The 16,905-nt window shown below is 40.7% G+C and overlaps 1 protein-coding gene across 2 annotated transcripts in view; it reads right to left on the minus strand.

Annotated features, from left to right (window-relative positions):
• LOC125300857 (inactive N-acetylated-alpha-linked acidic dipeptidase-like protein 2) overlaps positions 1–16,905 on the minus strand; it is a 213,473-nt gene that overhangs the window by 73,131 nt on the left and 123,437 nt on the right. For both annotated transcript variants that reach the window (XM_048253010.1, XM_048253009.1), the window contains exon 6: positions 1,616–1,759. In XM_048253010.1, the coding sequence (XP_048108967.1) occupies positions 1,616–1,759 (144 nt within the window). The remainder of the gene's footprint in view (positions 1–1,615; positions 1,760–16,905) is intronic.

Raw genomic sequence — 16,905 nt, forward strand, 5'->3', positions numbered from 1 at the left:
ATCTAGCAATCGATTTACATAATGCAACATATCCAACAAAGAATTCATGGCTGATGTTGGACGCATTGTGCTCTAAATTTAAATTTGAGAGCATGTGTGAAGTCCTGCTGCTGTGTATGTCAGACTAGCCGTGCACACTTTAATGCGTTGTGGCACAGGATGCAAAAGTGGAATTCCAACATAAAGCCATTGGTCCATATATGTTGACGTGGTTTTATTCTATTGTGTGATTTTTATTTTGCTGTCACTGTTTACCCTTTACCTGTTGAAACTTCTAGGATGGGCACATACTCTCTTTGATGGATGTAAAATTGTGGTTTCCTATGTTTTTAATCTTGAACTCAACCTCGATGCAAGTGGTTTTTATACAATCATGATTTAGCTTCATGTCCTTTATGGTAGGCAAGTAGGCCAAGACAGACCTTAATTCAGAATGTTAATAAGCAAGACTCCTTATGGGAGTACATTAAGAAAAAACAGATCCCACAAACATTTACAAAATAATTAGTGTCAAACTTTTGGACAGTCGAGGGGTGTCACTCTGATGATAAATTGCCTGCCAGTTGCAAAATTTGCAACAAGGGCATTATACAATGTAGGTCACTGCAATAGCAGGCAATAACAGAGATTACACATACAGAACACCACTGCACATTACAGTTTTTTATCATTAAATTAAAAACATCATTCCACTTGAACGATGGCCTCTTACGCAAGCATTGCTATTTAAATATAATTATGTACCAATGAGCACCTCTTGAATTTGTCACTTTTATGGAGCTGATGACACACATCTCTTTTTTTTCAGCAGGGGCAGTGACCACGTTACTTGTTAAATCTGACCCCTCACAGCCATCACCACAGGGAGCAGCGCTAGTGCGCGCCTGACCGACCATCCACTCATGGATTCAATTAAGTCTCCAGAGGATCCCCACGAGCTGCGCTGACTGACACATGTAATGGACTCGGACATATACGGCCATGATGAGAGTGGCCCAGAGATGATGTGGAGTGCCCACTGCAATCCACAGTTGATATAATAACCTACTTTTAGCCTCGCACTACTCTCCCCACGACACCTACGTAAATCAAGGTAATCATGCGCCGCCCTCATTTACCCACCGCACGCCCCCTTCATTCGAAGTAGAGGGCCTGCCGTCTGTGGTTCTCACAGCGGGGAGACATCAGTGCCATGCTGCAATGGGCTAGCAGTTGGTGTTTTGATAGCATATTAAAAAGCGCCATTCTGCATCACAGACATACAAACGCAGAGAGGCAGAGACCCAGAACTCTCTCTCTCTCTCTCTCTCTATCTCTCTATCTTTCGGACAAAGAGGAAGCGGTGTTTCCCAGTTTGGGCCCCAGCTAGCTGAGGGCTGTTCTGGCAGAGAGAGGTGTGGAGGAGGTGTCAGCCCTGTTTGAACACAGCAGGACTTCAGAGCTCCTGGCCATCAAAAGAGGTGCTGGACACCGACACCAACCTTGAGGTTACGGTCATGTGATGGGGTGTAGAGATGTGTGGAAGTGTGAGTGTGTGTGTGTGTGTGTGTTACAGTATGTGTGGCGACTTCCGCAGCACCCAAATGTTGTATCCTGCAGAGAAGAATACATTTACCTGAGGCAGACTGCATAGCCAGCGGGGTACAGGGATGTCCCTCACCCATAGTGGGTGCAGACATAATCTCTTTGGCCAGACCTGCAGAGATGGACTGAACCAGCAGTGATGTTAGGTAGGGCCTCTGCACACGGTAGCTTCCCTCTGTTGGAACACACACCAAAATATAATATCCGTCAATTGCAATACAACAAGGAAGCCAAGACAGCACAGCACAGCACAGGTTAATGGTATTGCCTTGTTGAGATCTTTTTTGTTTTCCAACTCGGCTTCTCAATTCAGGAGCACTTCAGTGAACAAATGGACCAACAAAATCAACAATGAAATACAACAATTAGCAATCATTTCATTTTTCCTGTCGTCCAAACGCTAGGGTAGAAGTGCCACTCTGTTGTGTTAGCTTAAGTGTGTGTCATTGTTTTTGTCCTTGTTTGTGTGTGTGTGTGTGTGTGTGTCTGTGTGCGTGTCTGAGCAATCACATTCACAGAGCACATACATTTTAAAAATTGATGAGTGCACAAGGTGAGCGGTGTGCCTACAATCCACAGGAAATCAGTAAAAAGAATGAGAACGTCTGAGAGGGGAAAGCGAGAAGGAGAGAGAACGAAAAAAGTGAGAGGAAAATGAGAGTGAACAGAGAGAAGGTGGGCGAGCAGGATGGAGGGAGAAAGAGATAGATAGATAGAGGAGAGAGAGAAAGCACAACAATCAGTAAGAAAGAGTGTGGTGGTGAGAGGGCCAGCTCATGCAGTCAGGGATGTCTCCACTCATATCAAGGCTCCTCTGCTTCCTGATTGCAGCTCACCGGCTCCCTGCTAATAGGCTGGCGGATTTTAAGTTGGAAGTAATGGTTTCCACTGAACCAATGGGGATTTAGACGGGTGAAATGCTCCATTGATCCAGCCTCATTAAAAGTGGGAAAAGGGTGAGCCTAATCCTGCTTCAGGAACAAATTTATTTAGGGGTTCAATTTTCCACCAGCAGAGTACCTCTGGTGTGATGGGCACAGTCATACATGAGCAACAATCACAAGCTCCTGAGCACTGCCAGGTTTGGACTTTGGTGCTGATTATATTTGCAATCTATCCAGGGTACTTATTGTTAAGAAATGGCTCATGAAGTAGGGATCGACCGATATATCGGCCGGCCGATATATCAGGCCGATATTTGCGTTTTTTACGTGTATCGGCAAATGCCGATAAGCCGCTGCATTCGCCGATAGTTTTTCCCGCATTATTTACATACAGGCGTCCACAGGCAGCTCTGTTTTGCTGGAGACGCTGCAATTCACGTGCAGACTGCCCCTCCCCCAAGATCAGAGTGCTGAAAGCCTGCTCTTCAAGACAACAGTAAACTTTAAACTTTCAAAGCATCTTTTAACTGTTTGACTTAGCTGAAATATTGCCATACACTTTGAAGGTGGAAGTTTGTGGGTCCAAATGGAAAACACGAATGATAGATAGGTAGGCTACTTTTTTTAATTCTTAATGATCGTTTATAAAACTGCTTGCCATTGTATTTAGGGAGCCGCAAATAGCTAAGTTGTAGGCTATCCATATTCATGCGGTAGCTGTTACAAACACTGGTCATATGATTAAGTAGCCTAATGCCAACGTTGTTCCATGGTATTTGTGGGAGTTTTATTCAGCGACCACCTGGCTGAGTGTTGGACGCGTGTGGTGTGTGTGTGTGTGTGTCTCCCTCCCTGAATGATAGATAGGTAGGCTACTTTTTTTTATTCTTAATGATCGTTTAAAAAAACTGCTTGCCATTGTATTTAGGGAGCTGCAAATAGCTAAGTTGTAGGCTATCCGTATGCATGCGTTAGTGGTAGCTGTTACGAACACTGGTCAATCATATGATTAAGTAATGCCGACGTTGTTCCGAGATATTTGTGGGAGTTTTACGCCCCTGATCCACTAGCATGCGATGCGAACACCGCGACGCAGTATCCCTATTCATTTCTATGAGAAGCGAATTCCGCACCCGCATAGGACTCTGGGTATGCGGTGCGACGAGTGCTAATGGCTGCTTTCGCGTCAAAAAGTTCAGCAATCCCCAACTTTATGCAAATGAATCCGTCCATCGCGAGGCGAGTATCCAATAGTAGAGTAAAACGCAGGGGAGGTCCATCATCACGTAGCCTAAACAAAACCTAATTTTCCGGTAGTGTGGTTACCGCCAACTTACAGAAACATGGTCAGATGAGGGGAAAAATAATCATAGCAGTGTTTGTATGTTGTTTGTATGATGTGTGACTAGAATCCTACATGGATAACTTCATGATTGAAATGTCCGCCCAAATTGCAAACTAATTTATAGATGTGACTTTCCTTCGGTAATTTCAAAATAGTGGAGGGAAACATTTTGTTTGGTTGTTTACTAGGCTAGCTGCTCTTGCCCTGACGTTACCACACATCTACAAAAGGGGACGCCCATCAAAGCGTCTTCATGGAGGGTAGCGTCGCGATTTGAGGAATTCGCATCGCATGCTAGTGGATCAGGGGCGTTATTCAGCGACCACCTGGCTGAGTTTTGGACGCGTATGGTGTGCGTCTCCCTCCCCCTCTCCCTTTGAGCTGGCGGAGTTGCCATCGCAGTGATATCAGAGCTTTAATAATGAGAGACGAGTAGTTGAATATTAATTCGTGTTAACGTTTATCATGTACCAGACATACTTACAACCGGACCCGCGTCACACAGAGCAGGTTGTTTGCGCCATGCCCCTTTTGAGGGGAAAACATTCCCTCAGAACAAGCCAGAGTGAACCGGTAGACATGTACCAACCACACAGCTAAGAACCCCTCCCTGAGTTTCTTTTTTGCCTACCATGTCCTCAAAAAATCCTGACAGAAGAAAATTATGGCTACAAGCCATAAGAAGAGAAGACCGTATAACACTTCTGGTCACTGAGTGGGGTTGTTGCACCACCTCGTTTTCGAGACTGAAGGGACATGTTTTTATATTAATTGAATTAAGCTTTTGTAGGTATCTTTCACGGTCAACGACCGGCAAAGTGGTTATGTATTGAGTGGTCATATTGATTTGTGGTATTTTTGTTATTATTTACTCCTCTCGATTTCTGTGCAATTACGTTTATTGACCCTAATTTGCGTTGGAGTTAATGAGAGGGGTTGTTTGTTTTCCCCCCGAAAGGGGCGGGAACGTTTGTCACGAGTCAAGTTCCCGGATGTGCCGGTCTAACGTATGCCTTACTTGTTTAGAGCCGTTTACTAACGTTATCATTATCAATCCAGTTCAATGGTGGTTCGTCAGCTACCAAACAGAAGTTTGTGTGTGTCCATACCTGTCAACATTTAGCTTTCTAAAGTGTGTTTGTGTTTGCATATTTAATACGTTTCATACACATGTTACAACACTGCGTTTCGGTCGTTGCCTCTACCTTACCATTACCTTACGCATGCCAGTTATGTATCCACCAGCTGCCTGCCTGCAGCCTACTTCCAAAACTCCAAAGCTGCTTGCTGTCTGATTTGGTTCCGAGGGCACAAGTTCAGTGTATCAACAACACTCGATAACAGTTTATGTGATGTGTTAATCAATTAAATTCCCAACAATTTCACAACAGCTAGTTCTGGAGTAGGCCATTCAACTAGCCCGCTTGCTTACGACGAGACTCAGGCTGCGCAGTCGGCACCCGCTTCCTTATCTGGGTTTTGGGTTGCCAGGTTTTAGCCTATGAGAAAACGGTTGAAATTGAAACTAAGTGATCGTGTATATGTAGGGTGTATTTCATACACAATCTGGCAACCTGAATGGATCAATGATTTTAAAATGAAGTTTGATGGCCATGCAAATTACGGGAGTTTTCCGGGAGACATAACAAAACGGGAGGGTGCTGGGAGATGACCTTGAAATACGGGAGAAACCCGGGAAAACGGGAGTGTTGACAGGTATGGTGTGTTCGTCTGGTCTGTCTCACACAGTGGGACACACGCATCACAGCGATATGAGAGTTCTGCGCTACCTGAAGGAGAGATTTTAAAACTTTGAGAGATACGTTTTTATACCTTTTGACGTTGATGCCGTTTAGAACAGAAACATCTGACACCACGCTATTTCCACGTTATTTTCCTCTGCTGATTCATGTTCTGTGGTTGACAAATCTGGCAGTTTTTTTTTTTCAGGAAAAATATAGACATAGAAAAATTGAAACCATGCAGTCTAAAATGACAAATCAAGCACTTTATTTCAATAGCTACTTTTCAGGCTAATTGTTTTCTTAAATTATTTAAATGTGTTGACAAAGGACATTTTGTGATGACTTGAATTATGTCTTATAATATGTCAGCAAGCAATGCATCATCAAGGCTGTGTTGTAAGATGTTGATGAAATCATTTTGCACAGTTAACCATATCCAGTGCACCCATCCATAAGTTCAATAAATGTTCCTTTTTTAAATTGAGACTTATAACATTTGTTATCATCATTTGTGTAATTATGCGTCATTTGTATGATGTAAATCGTCTCAAGAAAATCGGCAGCCTGTATCGGTCATCGGCTAAGGCTGATGGAAAAAAATCGGTATTGGTATCGGCACTAAAAAATCCATATCGGTCGATCCCTATCATGAAGGTATGTCTTATATACGGCAATGAATGGAAACTTTTACTTTACATTAAAACTTGCATTCTTAAACACAATCTTCAAGTAGAAATGGCACAGAAGCCGTCTTCCCATCAGCCGTCATGTTCATAAAGGAAAGGACAGGTTTCAGTTTCAAACAGAATCAAGACTAGTGTATCAGTTCTAAAATTTGATTAAAGACTATTCATCCGTGACAAAGCATCCGTGGCCTACTTGTTAGGGAATCGGACTTCTGACCGAAGGGTGGCTGGTTCGATCCCTAGGTAGTAAAAATATGGGTGGGGGAGGAGTCATTGAACAGCGCTCTCCCACATCCACGGATGAGGTGCCCTTGAGCAAGGCACCTAACCCCCACCTACTCCCCTAGCGCCGGATTAAGGGCTGCCCACTGCTTCGGGTGTGTATGTGTGCTGTGGGTGTGCTCCTAATGAGCTCACTGCTCTGAGCGTGTGTGTGTGTGTGTGTGTATGAATGTGTGTACTACCGGATGGGTAAAATGCAGAGAACTCATTTTCTACAGGACTAATAAAATATAACTTAACTTAACTTTAATTTAATTTAATTAACAAAAAACAAAAGAATGTTGCCTTCTCTTTTTATTAGAAATAGTTTGGCCATGTCATAAATTTATTTAGAAAAACTTGCATAGACCTCATGTACAAGGCACTCCTTCCAGAAGTTCCATTCTATCCTAATGTAAGTTCTGATAATAAAAAAATGTGGGCAATGTATGACAGGGGGGCTACAAAAGTTTTTTTTTTTTTTTTTTCACTGAAAGAGGATAAAGACCAAGGAAGCTAATGAAAGAATGGAGGACGGTTAGAAATGTGCCTTTTAAAGGTGCTTATATGCCACTGAAATAAGGTATCTTCATGAATTATGGAGGAGCACTCTGATTGTCTTCAGGCTGTGAAGCAGTTTACAGACACCCAATAAAAGAGCACCTCCCCATATGGCTCTAACTCTTGCACTCTGCTGTGGTGGCCCATTCGTCACCATTTTTCAAGTTACAATAACCAGTTCCCTTCACAATCCTACAGCAATAACAATAAAACAATGGCCATATAACAGCACAAAGTATGTCAGGGTGGGATCTAAAATATACCTTTGGAATTACAATTTCATCCTTCCTCGCAATCAAACGTCTGTGATAAGATGTGTAACACAGTCTTTGTGATAAAGACAATTCTCATGAAATATACAGAGAAGAAAATGCGGGACAAAAAGGCAGGGGATGTGAGTGTGTTTGTATCTGTGTGTCTGTGTATGTCTGACAGGGGGTAGGTGGAGTGCTTTGCTAAAGTGCTGAAATCTTTAGGGAAACATCCTGAGATACTCCGCTCCCTCTGAATCGCTCAGCATCAACCACTTTTATTTTCCCCCAAACTTGGGAAACATAAACAACTTCCCCAGCAAATAGCTTTTATCTATGTTCTTCTAAAAATTCATACACGTCTTCTGAGTCCTCCTCCCTCCTCCCTGGAAAAAAAAAAAAGGTACTCAGAAGCATTCGTTCCCGTGGACAGAAAAAACGAGAGAAAAGAAAACCTGAGAGCTAAGAGTTTGCTGCTCACTCTCACATTCTCTCAGAAGTCAGAGCACGGCAAGTCGAGGGCTTATCACTTTGTTGCGGTGTCCTCACAAAGGTAATATGGTCTAAGCCCCGTTCTCCCAGCCCTGTCGTTTATTACCTCAGAGGGTGGAGGCCCTTTCACAGCGTCTGCTAACCTGAACAGCCATGATTCATGTGGCCAGTGAAATATAAGTACAGTATCTTTATTCTCCATCTGCTGTGTTGTGCACATGCAGTGCATGCTCCAGCCAGGCGATGCTGTGTCTTTCCAATCCACCGTGTGTGTGTGTGTGTGTCTGTCTGTCTGTGTTCATCTATTTATCTTATGGTGTCTACTGGGACTGCTTCAGTACATCTATGTGGTGGGGGATGTTAGCCCTTTGAGAATGAATGAAAATATAATTTGAACTCAAACTCAGTTTTTGAAAAAGTGTATTAGATTTACTTTAACCTAGCATAAATACGGTAGACATGCTTAGCAGAGAAGATCCTACTCAACAGTCATATACCATCACAACATGCAAACGTTTTTTGTTGGTTAATTCTACAGAGCATTTAAACTGGGCCTCAGATGAGAGCACTTTTGCCTCGTCAGGCTCTCTGACCACTCCTGACTCCGATTAGCAGTCCAAACAGGCCTGGCGCAATATACACCCCTTTATTGAGTATTTCCAGACATTAAGCCCAATGAAAAAAATAATCGAGATACATTTCTGTATACATACACTGCAAGATCGATTAAAAATATACAAGGCCAAGTTCAATACAAGTTTATGAGATTTATGAGATCCAAAAATGAATGAATGGTTTGTTCATTTTTAACAACCTATAAGATTTTATGAACGCCAGAGAGATTTTATAATCCAATTAATGCAGCACAATTTTGTACAAATAAACTGGTAAGGGATGGCAATTAATTTGCACAAACACAATGCCATGCTCTTTCATTTAAATTATGCATTTTTTGCCCTTTGATGTAACATAGTGCTCACCTTTTTACATAAGTTCTTTCATGTGTTAAAAATCTTGAGAAGCATTGAATTAGTTGTTCAAAGCTTGATTTACATGATCATGAAGCCCAACATGCCAGTTATCGCTAGTCAGGATAAATATGTGTTCAGAGGTTTTGCATTTAATCTTTGCTTGTCATTTTTATTGAATTCTGCTCACACTACTGTAAAATTTGGGAATCAAGTATACAAAGCAAACAATGAAATTCATGTTCACCTAAAATTAAAGGGAAATGTTTTCATTTAGCATGTATCTGACGCTCTGTCAAGCCAAAAAAGAGAGAGGAAAAGAGGAGCGCAAATGAGAAGAGGAGACAAATGGAGGGACAAAGCAAGGCAAACAGAGGGCAAAAGAGCAATGGTGTGATGGCTCAGCCCAGCACAGCAGATGTGAGACAGGGAATTCTCTCAGCCTTACAGAACTTGTGCTCCCAGGGTGTTCAACTGAAGCAAGCACTGCTCAGATCAATACAGCCAACAGACCCCCAGATAAGCCTTTCATTACTTCACTGTAATGGAGACTACCAACTCAGTGCCACACAGCATATCGGCTCCATTTGGGCTTCTGAAACTGAGCACAGACAAGTTGATTTTTCTCTAAGGCGAGTCTTTAACACTAGTCCAACACTAGGCTGAAACCAGAGTGCTCTTAAATGGAAGTTGAGATGCAAATCAAACTGTAGTTTGTTTTATTTCTTTATTCCCATGAGAAGGTACTCAAGGAAAAATACTTGAGTATTCAAAGATACCGGTATAAGACATTTCTGTAGTAACACTGACAGTCTGTCAGTCAGTCATCCCCTCCATACTGTAGGCTTGTCTAAGGTGACAGACCTGTGTTTGTTTAGGTGCACTGTATATATGGATGTCTAAATCAGAATAGTAAGAGTTATGTAGCAAACACTCTTCTAGCAGAACACAGGTACGGCAGGATGCCTGGCATTGCAGACGTGATGATATACAAAAGCCAATGTTGAAGCAAGACCAATAAAAAGGTAAGATAATTCCAAACAATCACGCTTAACTAATAATCTCATAATCCCTTTCAGTGGTGCCCAAACCAGATTAGAATGAAAGAAATTGGCGGAACAATAGAATTAAAGAAAGTTGTAATAGATTAAATACCACATTTCAATAACCACTGCTCTATGATCAGAGAACTCAGAACTATACACCCTGAGATAACATGTAACTTAGAAGAACAGGAAAGCTATGTGAGGGGTAGTAGACAGCAGACAGATTAACAACAAGGCCTGGTGTAGCAAGTGAGTAAGAAATCACAAAAAGCTTTCACACGCACTGAGAATAAGCAATGATACCAATATTTGCAAATTTATTGAGATAGTTCAGTGCAATCAAGCATAAAAGGCTTGAGTATTTAGGGCTTCTTAATATCTAGAGGATCATGACAGAGGTTAACTTTAAATGAGAGTTGGTCGTCTAGTGCATTTTTAAGTCAATTACATTTTAGAGTTTCTCGGAAATGGTGTGGTTGTGAACAAATTAATTTACGGAGAACGTCCTTGTTTGGGCAAGAACACACCAGTACATTGTGCTGATACACCCATGTTTGCATGTAGGATTGTGTTAAATTTGCCTTAGTTCATATGAATCAGGCCAGCTGTCTAAGGAAATCATTTTACTGAGAAAAGGCCCCTTGTACCGAGCCCCTGTCATGATGATTTTCATTTTCAGACATGAATATGAACTATAGGATTTTTTATAGGAATTGTAAGGAGTAATGATAGTGTGACAAAAAAGATACCGTCTTTGAAAAATGGCAAATGTCAAGTATGTGATTTTATCAGATCTGTGATTTGTGTCTGAATCTGCGCCCTATTCTTTCTATTGTGTCCATTTGATAGCTTGCTAATTTGAAATCTGAACAGAGGAAAAAGTATTTAAGGAACTGCTGAACACAAGGCGACTTGAACACATTGTAATGGTGGATACAGTTGTCAACAGACTAATCTTTAGCAGTGTAATTGCTTCAATTAGAATCAACTTAATTTGAACATGAGCAAAAACCATGGTCACTCTAAGAAATACAACTTGAAACATTATGTAAGACAATAACAAAACATTACATAACAGGAATGAAACATTATATAATAAAAATGCAGCTAATGAAGCTGTTATGTATTCATGAATGATAAAAAGCAGGATCCCCTACTTTGATCAACCCCATGAGCAAATTACATGAGAGGTTGAAGATGCACCTCACCCTTCACACAAGGTACAACAACACTTTCAGAAAGTACTCAGTGTCACAAAATGTCCAGTATGGTTAACATCATTTAGCTCTAGGTCAATACGGGCGGTGTTCCCACTGGTAAAAAGCTTTAATTTCCTTAAAAAAAAACATCGCGTTGAATCACTGGACAGTCTTGTGATGGCTGTCTGTACATGACTGGTATAGTCACCTACACAGTGATCAGCCTTACTGATTATTATTGACTTTAGATACTTTCACAGGCAAATGATACCTAAAATCGAAATACTGATGTTACTATTGATTTTCCTCTACTTAAACTAAGCACAATGTCCAGCTGGTGTAGTTAAATAGTAGATAGAGGATGATAACATGCCACTGTTTCTCTTGAGAATGGTGACAATGTCATACCTACAGTTTCCATACACAGGTTCAAATAACACTTTAAATAACATTTTCCTTAAACCTTCAGTCAAGACCAATGTAACCATTGAAATAAACAAAATCAAAAACATATACAGTAAATGTGGTAGGTGTAATATCCAGACCAAAAACATACGATGATCATATCAGTGTCACATAAGCTATTATACTATTAACCATTCTGAGAGTGGTCATGACAGCAGAACATCCTTTCAATAGGTTGACCGCCAGAAAAGATAGGCTACTTTTAGATAATGTAAATGGCCACCTCTGAATCAGGAAATGGCACAGCTGACTGAGTTATTTGACCATGATTTGCATGAGGTGTGTGTGCCCTTGATTAGCTAGTCAGTTAGTTAGTTACTTAGTTCCAGAGCTAGTGAGCGGAGCTGAGTGGTGTGAATATCCCGTTCCTCGCTCAGGTGGTTCACTGGGCCGCTCCTCCGCTCAAATTCACGTCAGGCCGCTCAGCTCAAGCTTGGCAACGTAGGCTCCACATAAGCCTAAAACTAAAGGGCTCACTGGGATTAATTGCCTAAATAATACAGGTTTAGCATCCAAGTTTGACTTCAGCCTTACTTAAAGCATTGGCCATTCAAATTGCTTACGTTTTCCTTTGCTCTCCGTAGCACACTCATATTTCCGCGAAATGTGTCTTCTTAAATTCCAAAATAAATCTCACTGGAACAGTGTCACCACATGTTTTGTAGGAATAGTACGCTTCCAAGCCCTATGACTTTTAGTTTCCTTTCTAAAATATTTAGCGACTTCATCCCCAACGAACTCACTGTAACGTCAGCACGCTGGACTATGTGCTACGGACTCTGGGACAATGTATTCTGGGATATGGGGGAGAACTCTAGGGGTTGTTTGTGTGTGTTAATGCCTTTATTCACTGTTTTAATGTCCGTGTTTTAGTGTAGCATGTTACACTTTTAGGTCTTCCTCGTGTGTGACCCTTTTTGTGTGGGGGGCTGCGTCCACCCCTGTATGTGTAGTGTGTGTGTACGTTTGACATGCCTAGTGTATGCTGTTTTTCATTATATGCAACCCAATCCCCGTGTCTAGAAGCTAGACACTGAAAGTGTCCTTCGTATTTAGCTGCAACTAAACCTACTCCATTACATTGATATGGCTAGTGTATTTGTTTTGAAATATGAAGATTTAAACTTCATTCAAGAAGTTTACTCAATTAAGACTTGAATTCTGGGCGGATTTCGTTATGCCTCAGAGTCGTTGTGTGAGCGGTGCCGGAGCGAGATTGGAGCAGAACAGAGCTCCCGCTCCGGTTGCTAAATGAAAAAGTGCTCCTCGCTCGCTCGCGCTCCGCTCACTAGCTCTGGTTAGTTCAGCTTCTTACTGCTTATAATGACAATTACATGAGAAACTACCGTGTGAATTTCATCTGATTTTTTAATCAAGTATATTTTATTAACTACCAAGACATATCAAATTGGCTAAGGTTATTCTTAATTTGTAGTGGCGACCAGTGCAGCGAGTGCCCATGAAACATACAGTAAGTAACTTACATCGTTGGCCCACATCACCAAAAAAAATATACCCGAAAAGTAATTGAGTATAGGCCTACCAGTGAGTGATGAATTATTTCATGGTAGTATCTAGCATTAGTTCAATAGTTAATTTGTTAAAAAATAAAACAACATAGATAATTATTCATTATATAGCTAATTGTTTGCTAATTTTCACTTATTTAATACATTTATTAAGGCATCATAAATGCAAAAATTCAAAATGTAGTTATGACAAAGACAAGATCAGTCAGATAAAAGTTTCCTAAAATCCAATAAAGTTTAATAACCTTCAATAGGGATTTATTATTGACAGTTTTTGTTTCATCTTTTGTGGCCATGTGATCCACACTTTAGATTTCTAGTTTGAAACTCTACTTGAAAAAAAAAACATAACCAATTAGAATGATGAACTGAGAGGCCCTCTCCAGAGAGCTCTGGTTAAAGTAGGCTGGAAAACATCACAGTTTACGGGGTGATGATCAAAGCAAAAGGGATTCACTGTGCATTAAATGGTTTCTCTGTGCAGAACAGAGACCACAGGACGCATTACATAGCCACCACAGAAAATCAGCCATATTCCAATTCCAGGTTTCCACATCTAACACCTAAGTGACTGGGATATGAACCATGAGAAAGTAGAAGACAACCTTGATGAATAGTGTTATTAATAGCAAACCATAAACAAAGCAACAAGGAAAAGAGGGAAAGAAGCATTGGCATTAGTCAGCTAAACCCCATAAAAAAAGTCAGCACAGGACTGATATACAATAAATACACTCAGGTCCACTGAATTTAATATTTCTTGGTTGAGAGGTGTTTTTTTTTTCTATAAAAAGAAAAAGAACATGTTATGTGTAAGCCCAAATTAAATGTTCCATCACAATTCTTCTCGAGAGCAGACTTAAGTCCTCAAAAGAGTATAACTTGATATAATGCCTGCGCAGCACTTTCCAAAAAATGCTGAGAGAAAACAAACAAACAATAACATGTACTTGTATCCTCTGGAGCAGCGTTCACAAAGTGGAAAGGCACTGTATTAATTATTACGGAGGCCCATCCTCTCAGAGGCTTTATTTCTCTCATCTTCAATCTTAGCACATGGTCATTTGGGGGAGCAATGCCCTGTTACCATTGTTGATGGGAGACAAAATAGGAATCTTAATAGGAACAGCTGGCCCGTGTCTGACATACTGTATAGTGCATGCAGACTGTTGTGAATACAGTGGTTTTGAATGGGACCAGGATTCATGATTGGGTTGTGAAAAACAGGTGCCATTTTCATGGTAGCAATATTTGCTCAGGGACCAAGGCTGGTAAAAAAAACGCTGCATATTAGGTTATGCTCACTCCAATCTACGCTTCTGATAACCATTACTCTCTGTGGAAATAACTGCATTGCCTTTTGTATTATCCATTACACTGCAGGGCGATGCATTCATTGAGATTTATGTGAACCATGTGTCACATCTATTTTAGTAGTGGGGTGTAAATTAAATATATTTTTGTGGATGTTATGTGATACACTTTGCTTTGAGACTTAAATCAGATTGTAGCAAGCATATTTTCTATGTAAACGTAATTCAGGGTCAAACAGTTGTCCTTTCCCAACCTTCATAATCATTTCCATATTTATCAGTACAAAAAGTGTCTGTGACACCTATATCAGGAGACATATAATCTTACCATCTGTTCTGTTTCATTAGCAACAAGCTGCCTTATTTACTTGAACTGAAACACAGTTGATGATTTATCTATTTACTTAGGTGTCAACATTTATAAAATTAATCTCAAAACATAATGAGAAATCTAGTCAACCAGCTTATACCAGTAGACTTGTTTAAGATCACTGCAATCACAAATTTAATGCAACAAATCATGTTTGAAATGCCAAATCATGCTGCAGAAGAGTTTAGTAACACACTTGATGTGATGTGAAAAAAATCGCTGCTCTCTCTTAATGTTGTGGGATGGTGGTATGCGAATACAGGTTCATTGCAAGGGCAGGTGAATCTTAATCAGACCCTCTAATGATAAGGCTGATGGTTTGTTGCCTGAGACTTGCTCTAGGCATAAGTTTCACTTTCACTTGTAAGGCCCTATTTTCGACCTGGCGCATGGCGGAAAACGGGTTATTTTCCCGGCGCACCGTTTAAATTCTTATATAGCACGTCTCTTTTTTTTGAGCAACGCGCCAAGGGGTGTGACAACTAACGACCTGAGGAGGGATCTGGCGCGTTGTCTAAAAATCGCTATCGTACACTACCTAAAATGCATTACGCCACTGACCAAGAGACCTGGAACCTGAAACCTGGTCAGAAGTCCATGGTGAGTTGTTTATATGTATATAAAAGTGCATTATCAACAGTGATATGGGCGGGTGCACAACACACCTAGCTTCTCTCATCCACAAACGCACACGGGGCACATCCATGCAAAACATTACAAATTGACGATTACAATGGTAAACATAACTAGATGTACCGCATAGCGGTACAAAATATGACCGCCGATCAGTCCTGTACATCCGTTCCGCGAAAATAAATCACACTTCAATTTGTCTCCATATTTTACTCCATCCCCCACTCTTGAAACTTTTTGTGTATGCTTGTTTGGCATGCCTGAGTGTGTGTGGGCTGCACAGAAAGTACCCTACTGGTGCTGAAAAGGTGAATAGATTGTAGAATAGCCAAAGAAGATGTAGAATTGTTATAAAACCTTTAAAATCTCTAAACAATCACAAGTAGGGCAGTTCATCACAGTTCATCCATTGCAACTGGATTGATGAAAGGTCACTTACACCTGTAGGCTACATTGTATTTGGGAAAAGCAAAAGGTATCAGCATAATGTTATTTATTTATTTATTTTTTATGTATTTATAAACAAAAACTTCTCTGTCAGTTCCATGCCGTTTTTCAACAGCTATCAAAAACAAAGGTCATTTTGGATGGATGGATTTTTTGTGAATGTTTCTTCTTCTACATAAGATTTTAGTCATCTTTAGTTCATGTAATACTTTTATTGTCAATGCACAAATTAAGTAACAGTAGTCTGAAACGTTATTGTTAATGCACAAATTAAGTAACAGTAGCCTAGTCTGAAACGAAATGCTGTTTTACATCTAACCAGTGGTGCAAATAACTGACATGTCCAAATGGGCCTTGATGAAATGCGTCGCTAGACTGTTCATACACATTTTAACGGGCCAAAGTTGAAGAGCTTTGTCCGTTATTGTTAGTGCAAATATAGGCTGATTCATGTTCCCTTGCATTGTTTAACTGAGGTCCATGGCTAGTCTGGCTTTCATCAGACCAAGTTCAATCTTTTAAGAAATCAAAAAAAAATAGCGGGCCAGATCAGGCTGGGTTCACCCAGCCTAGTCCATAGGCACCGATATTGTTTAATTTTCCGATTGAGATATACACGCTCTGGCTATTCTAAATGCAAAAATGCATCAGGGAGTTATGACAAAACGGTAACTAACAAACTAGATCCTAATAGAAAGTTGTTAGCTTCCCTAAGCTACAGGTAGGATTATAAAGTAGGCCTATTGACAACATAAATTGTCAATAGGCTATGCTGGCGACACAAATAAAATCTCCTTTGGAAACCAATGGCTTACGCCTTACAGTATCAAGCGGACTTAAACTGTCATATCGTGGCGAAAAGTTGTAATAACATTCACGCAGCTCCATGAGTCAAGGAAAGCGCGAATGAAGTAGCCACTTCTAAATGGGACCCACTACACAGTAGCTTAAGGTGTTTTGCTAAAGCAGCCATAATGAAATGAAGGTGTCATTGTTTGGATACTTCACACACACACGTGCTTTTTAATTTCACAGACTACAACTACCAAGCTGTAATCAAAGCACATCGATTCCCCTCTCACACCCTGCACGCACTTAAAACAAAATAAACAGGGCGCCTCAGTCT

The sequence above is a fragment of the Alosa alosa genome, chromosome 9, assembly GCF_017589495.1.
Source record: "Alosa alosa isolate M-15738 ecotype Scorff River chromosome 9, AALO_Geno_1.1, whole genome shotgun sequence".
Lineage (NCBI taxonomy): Eukaryota > Metazoa > Chordata > Actinopteri > Clupeiformes > Clupeidae > Alosa > Alosa alosa.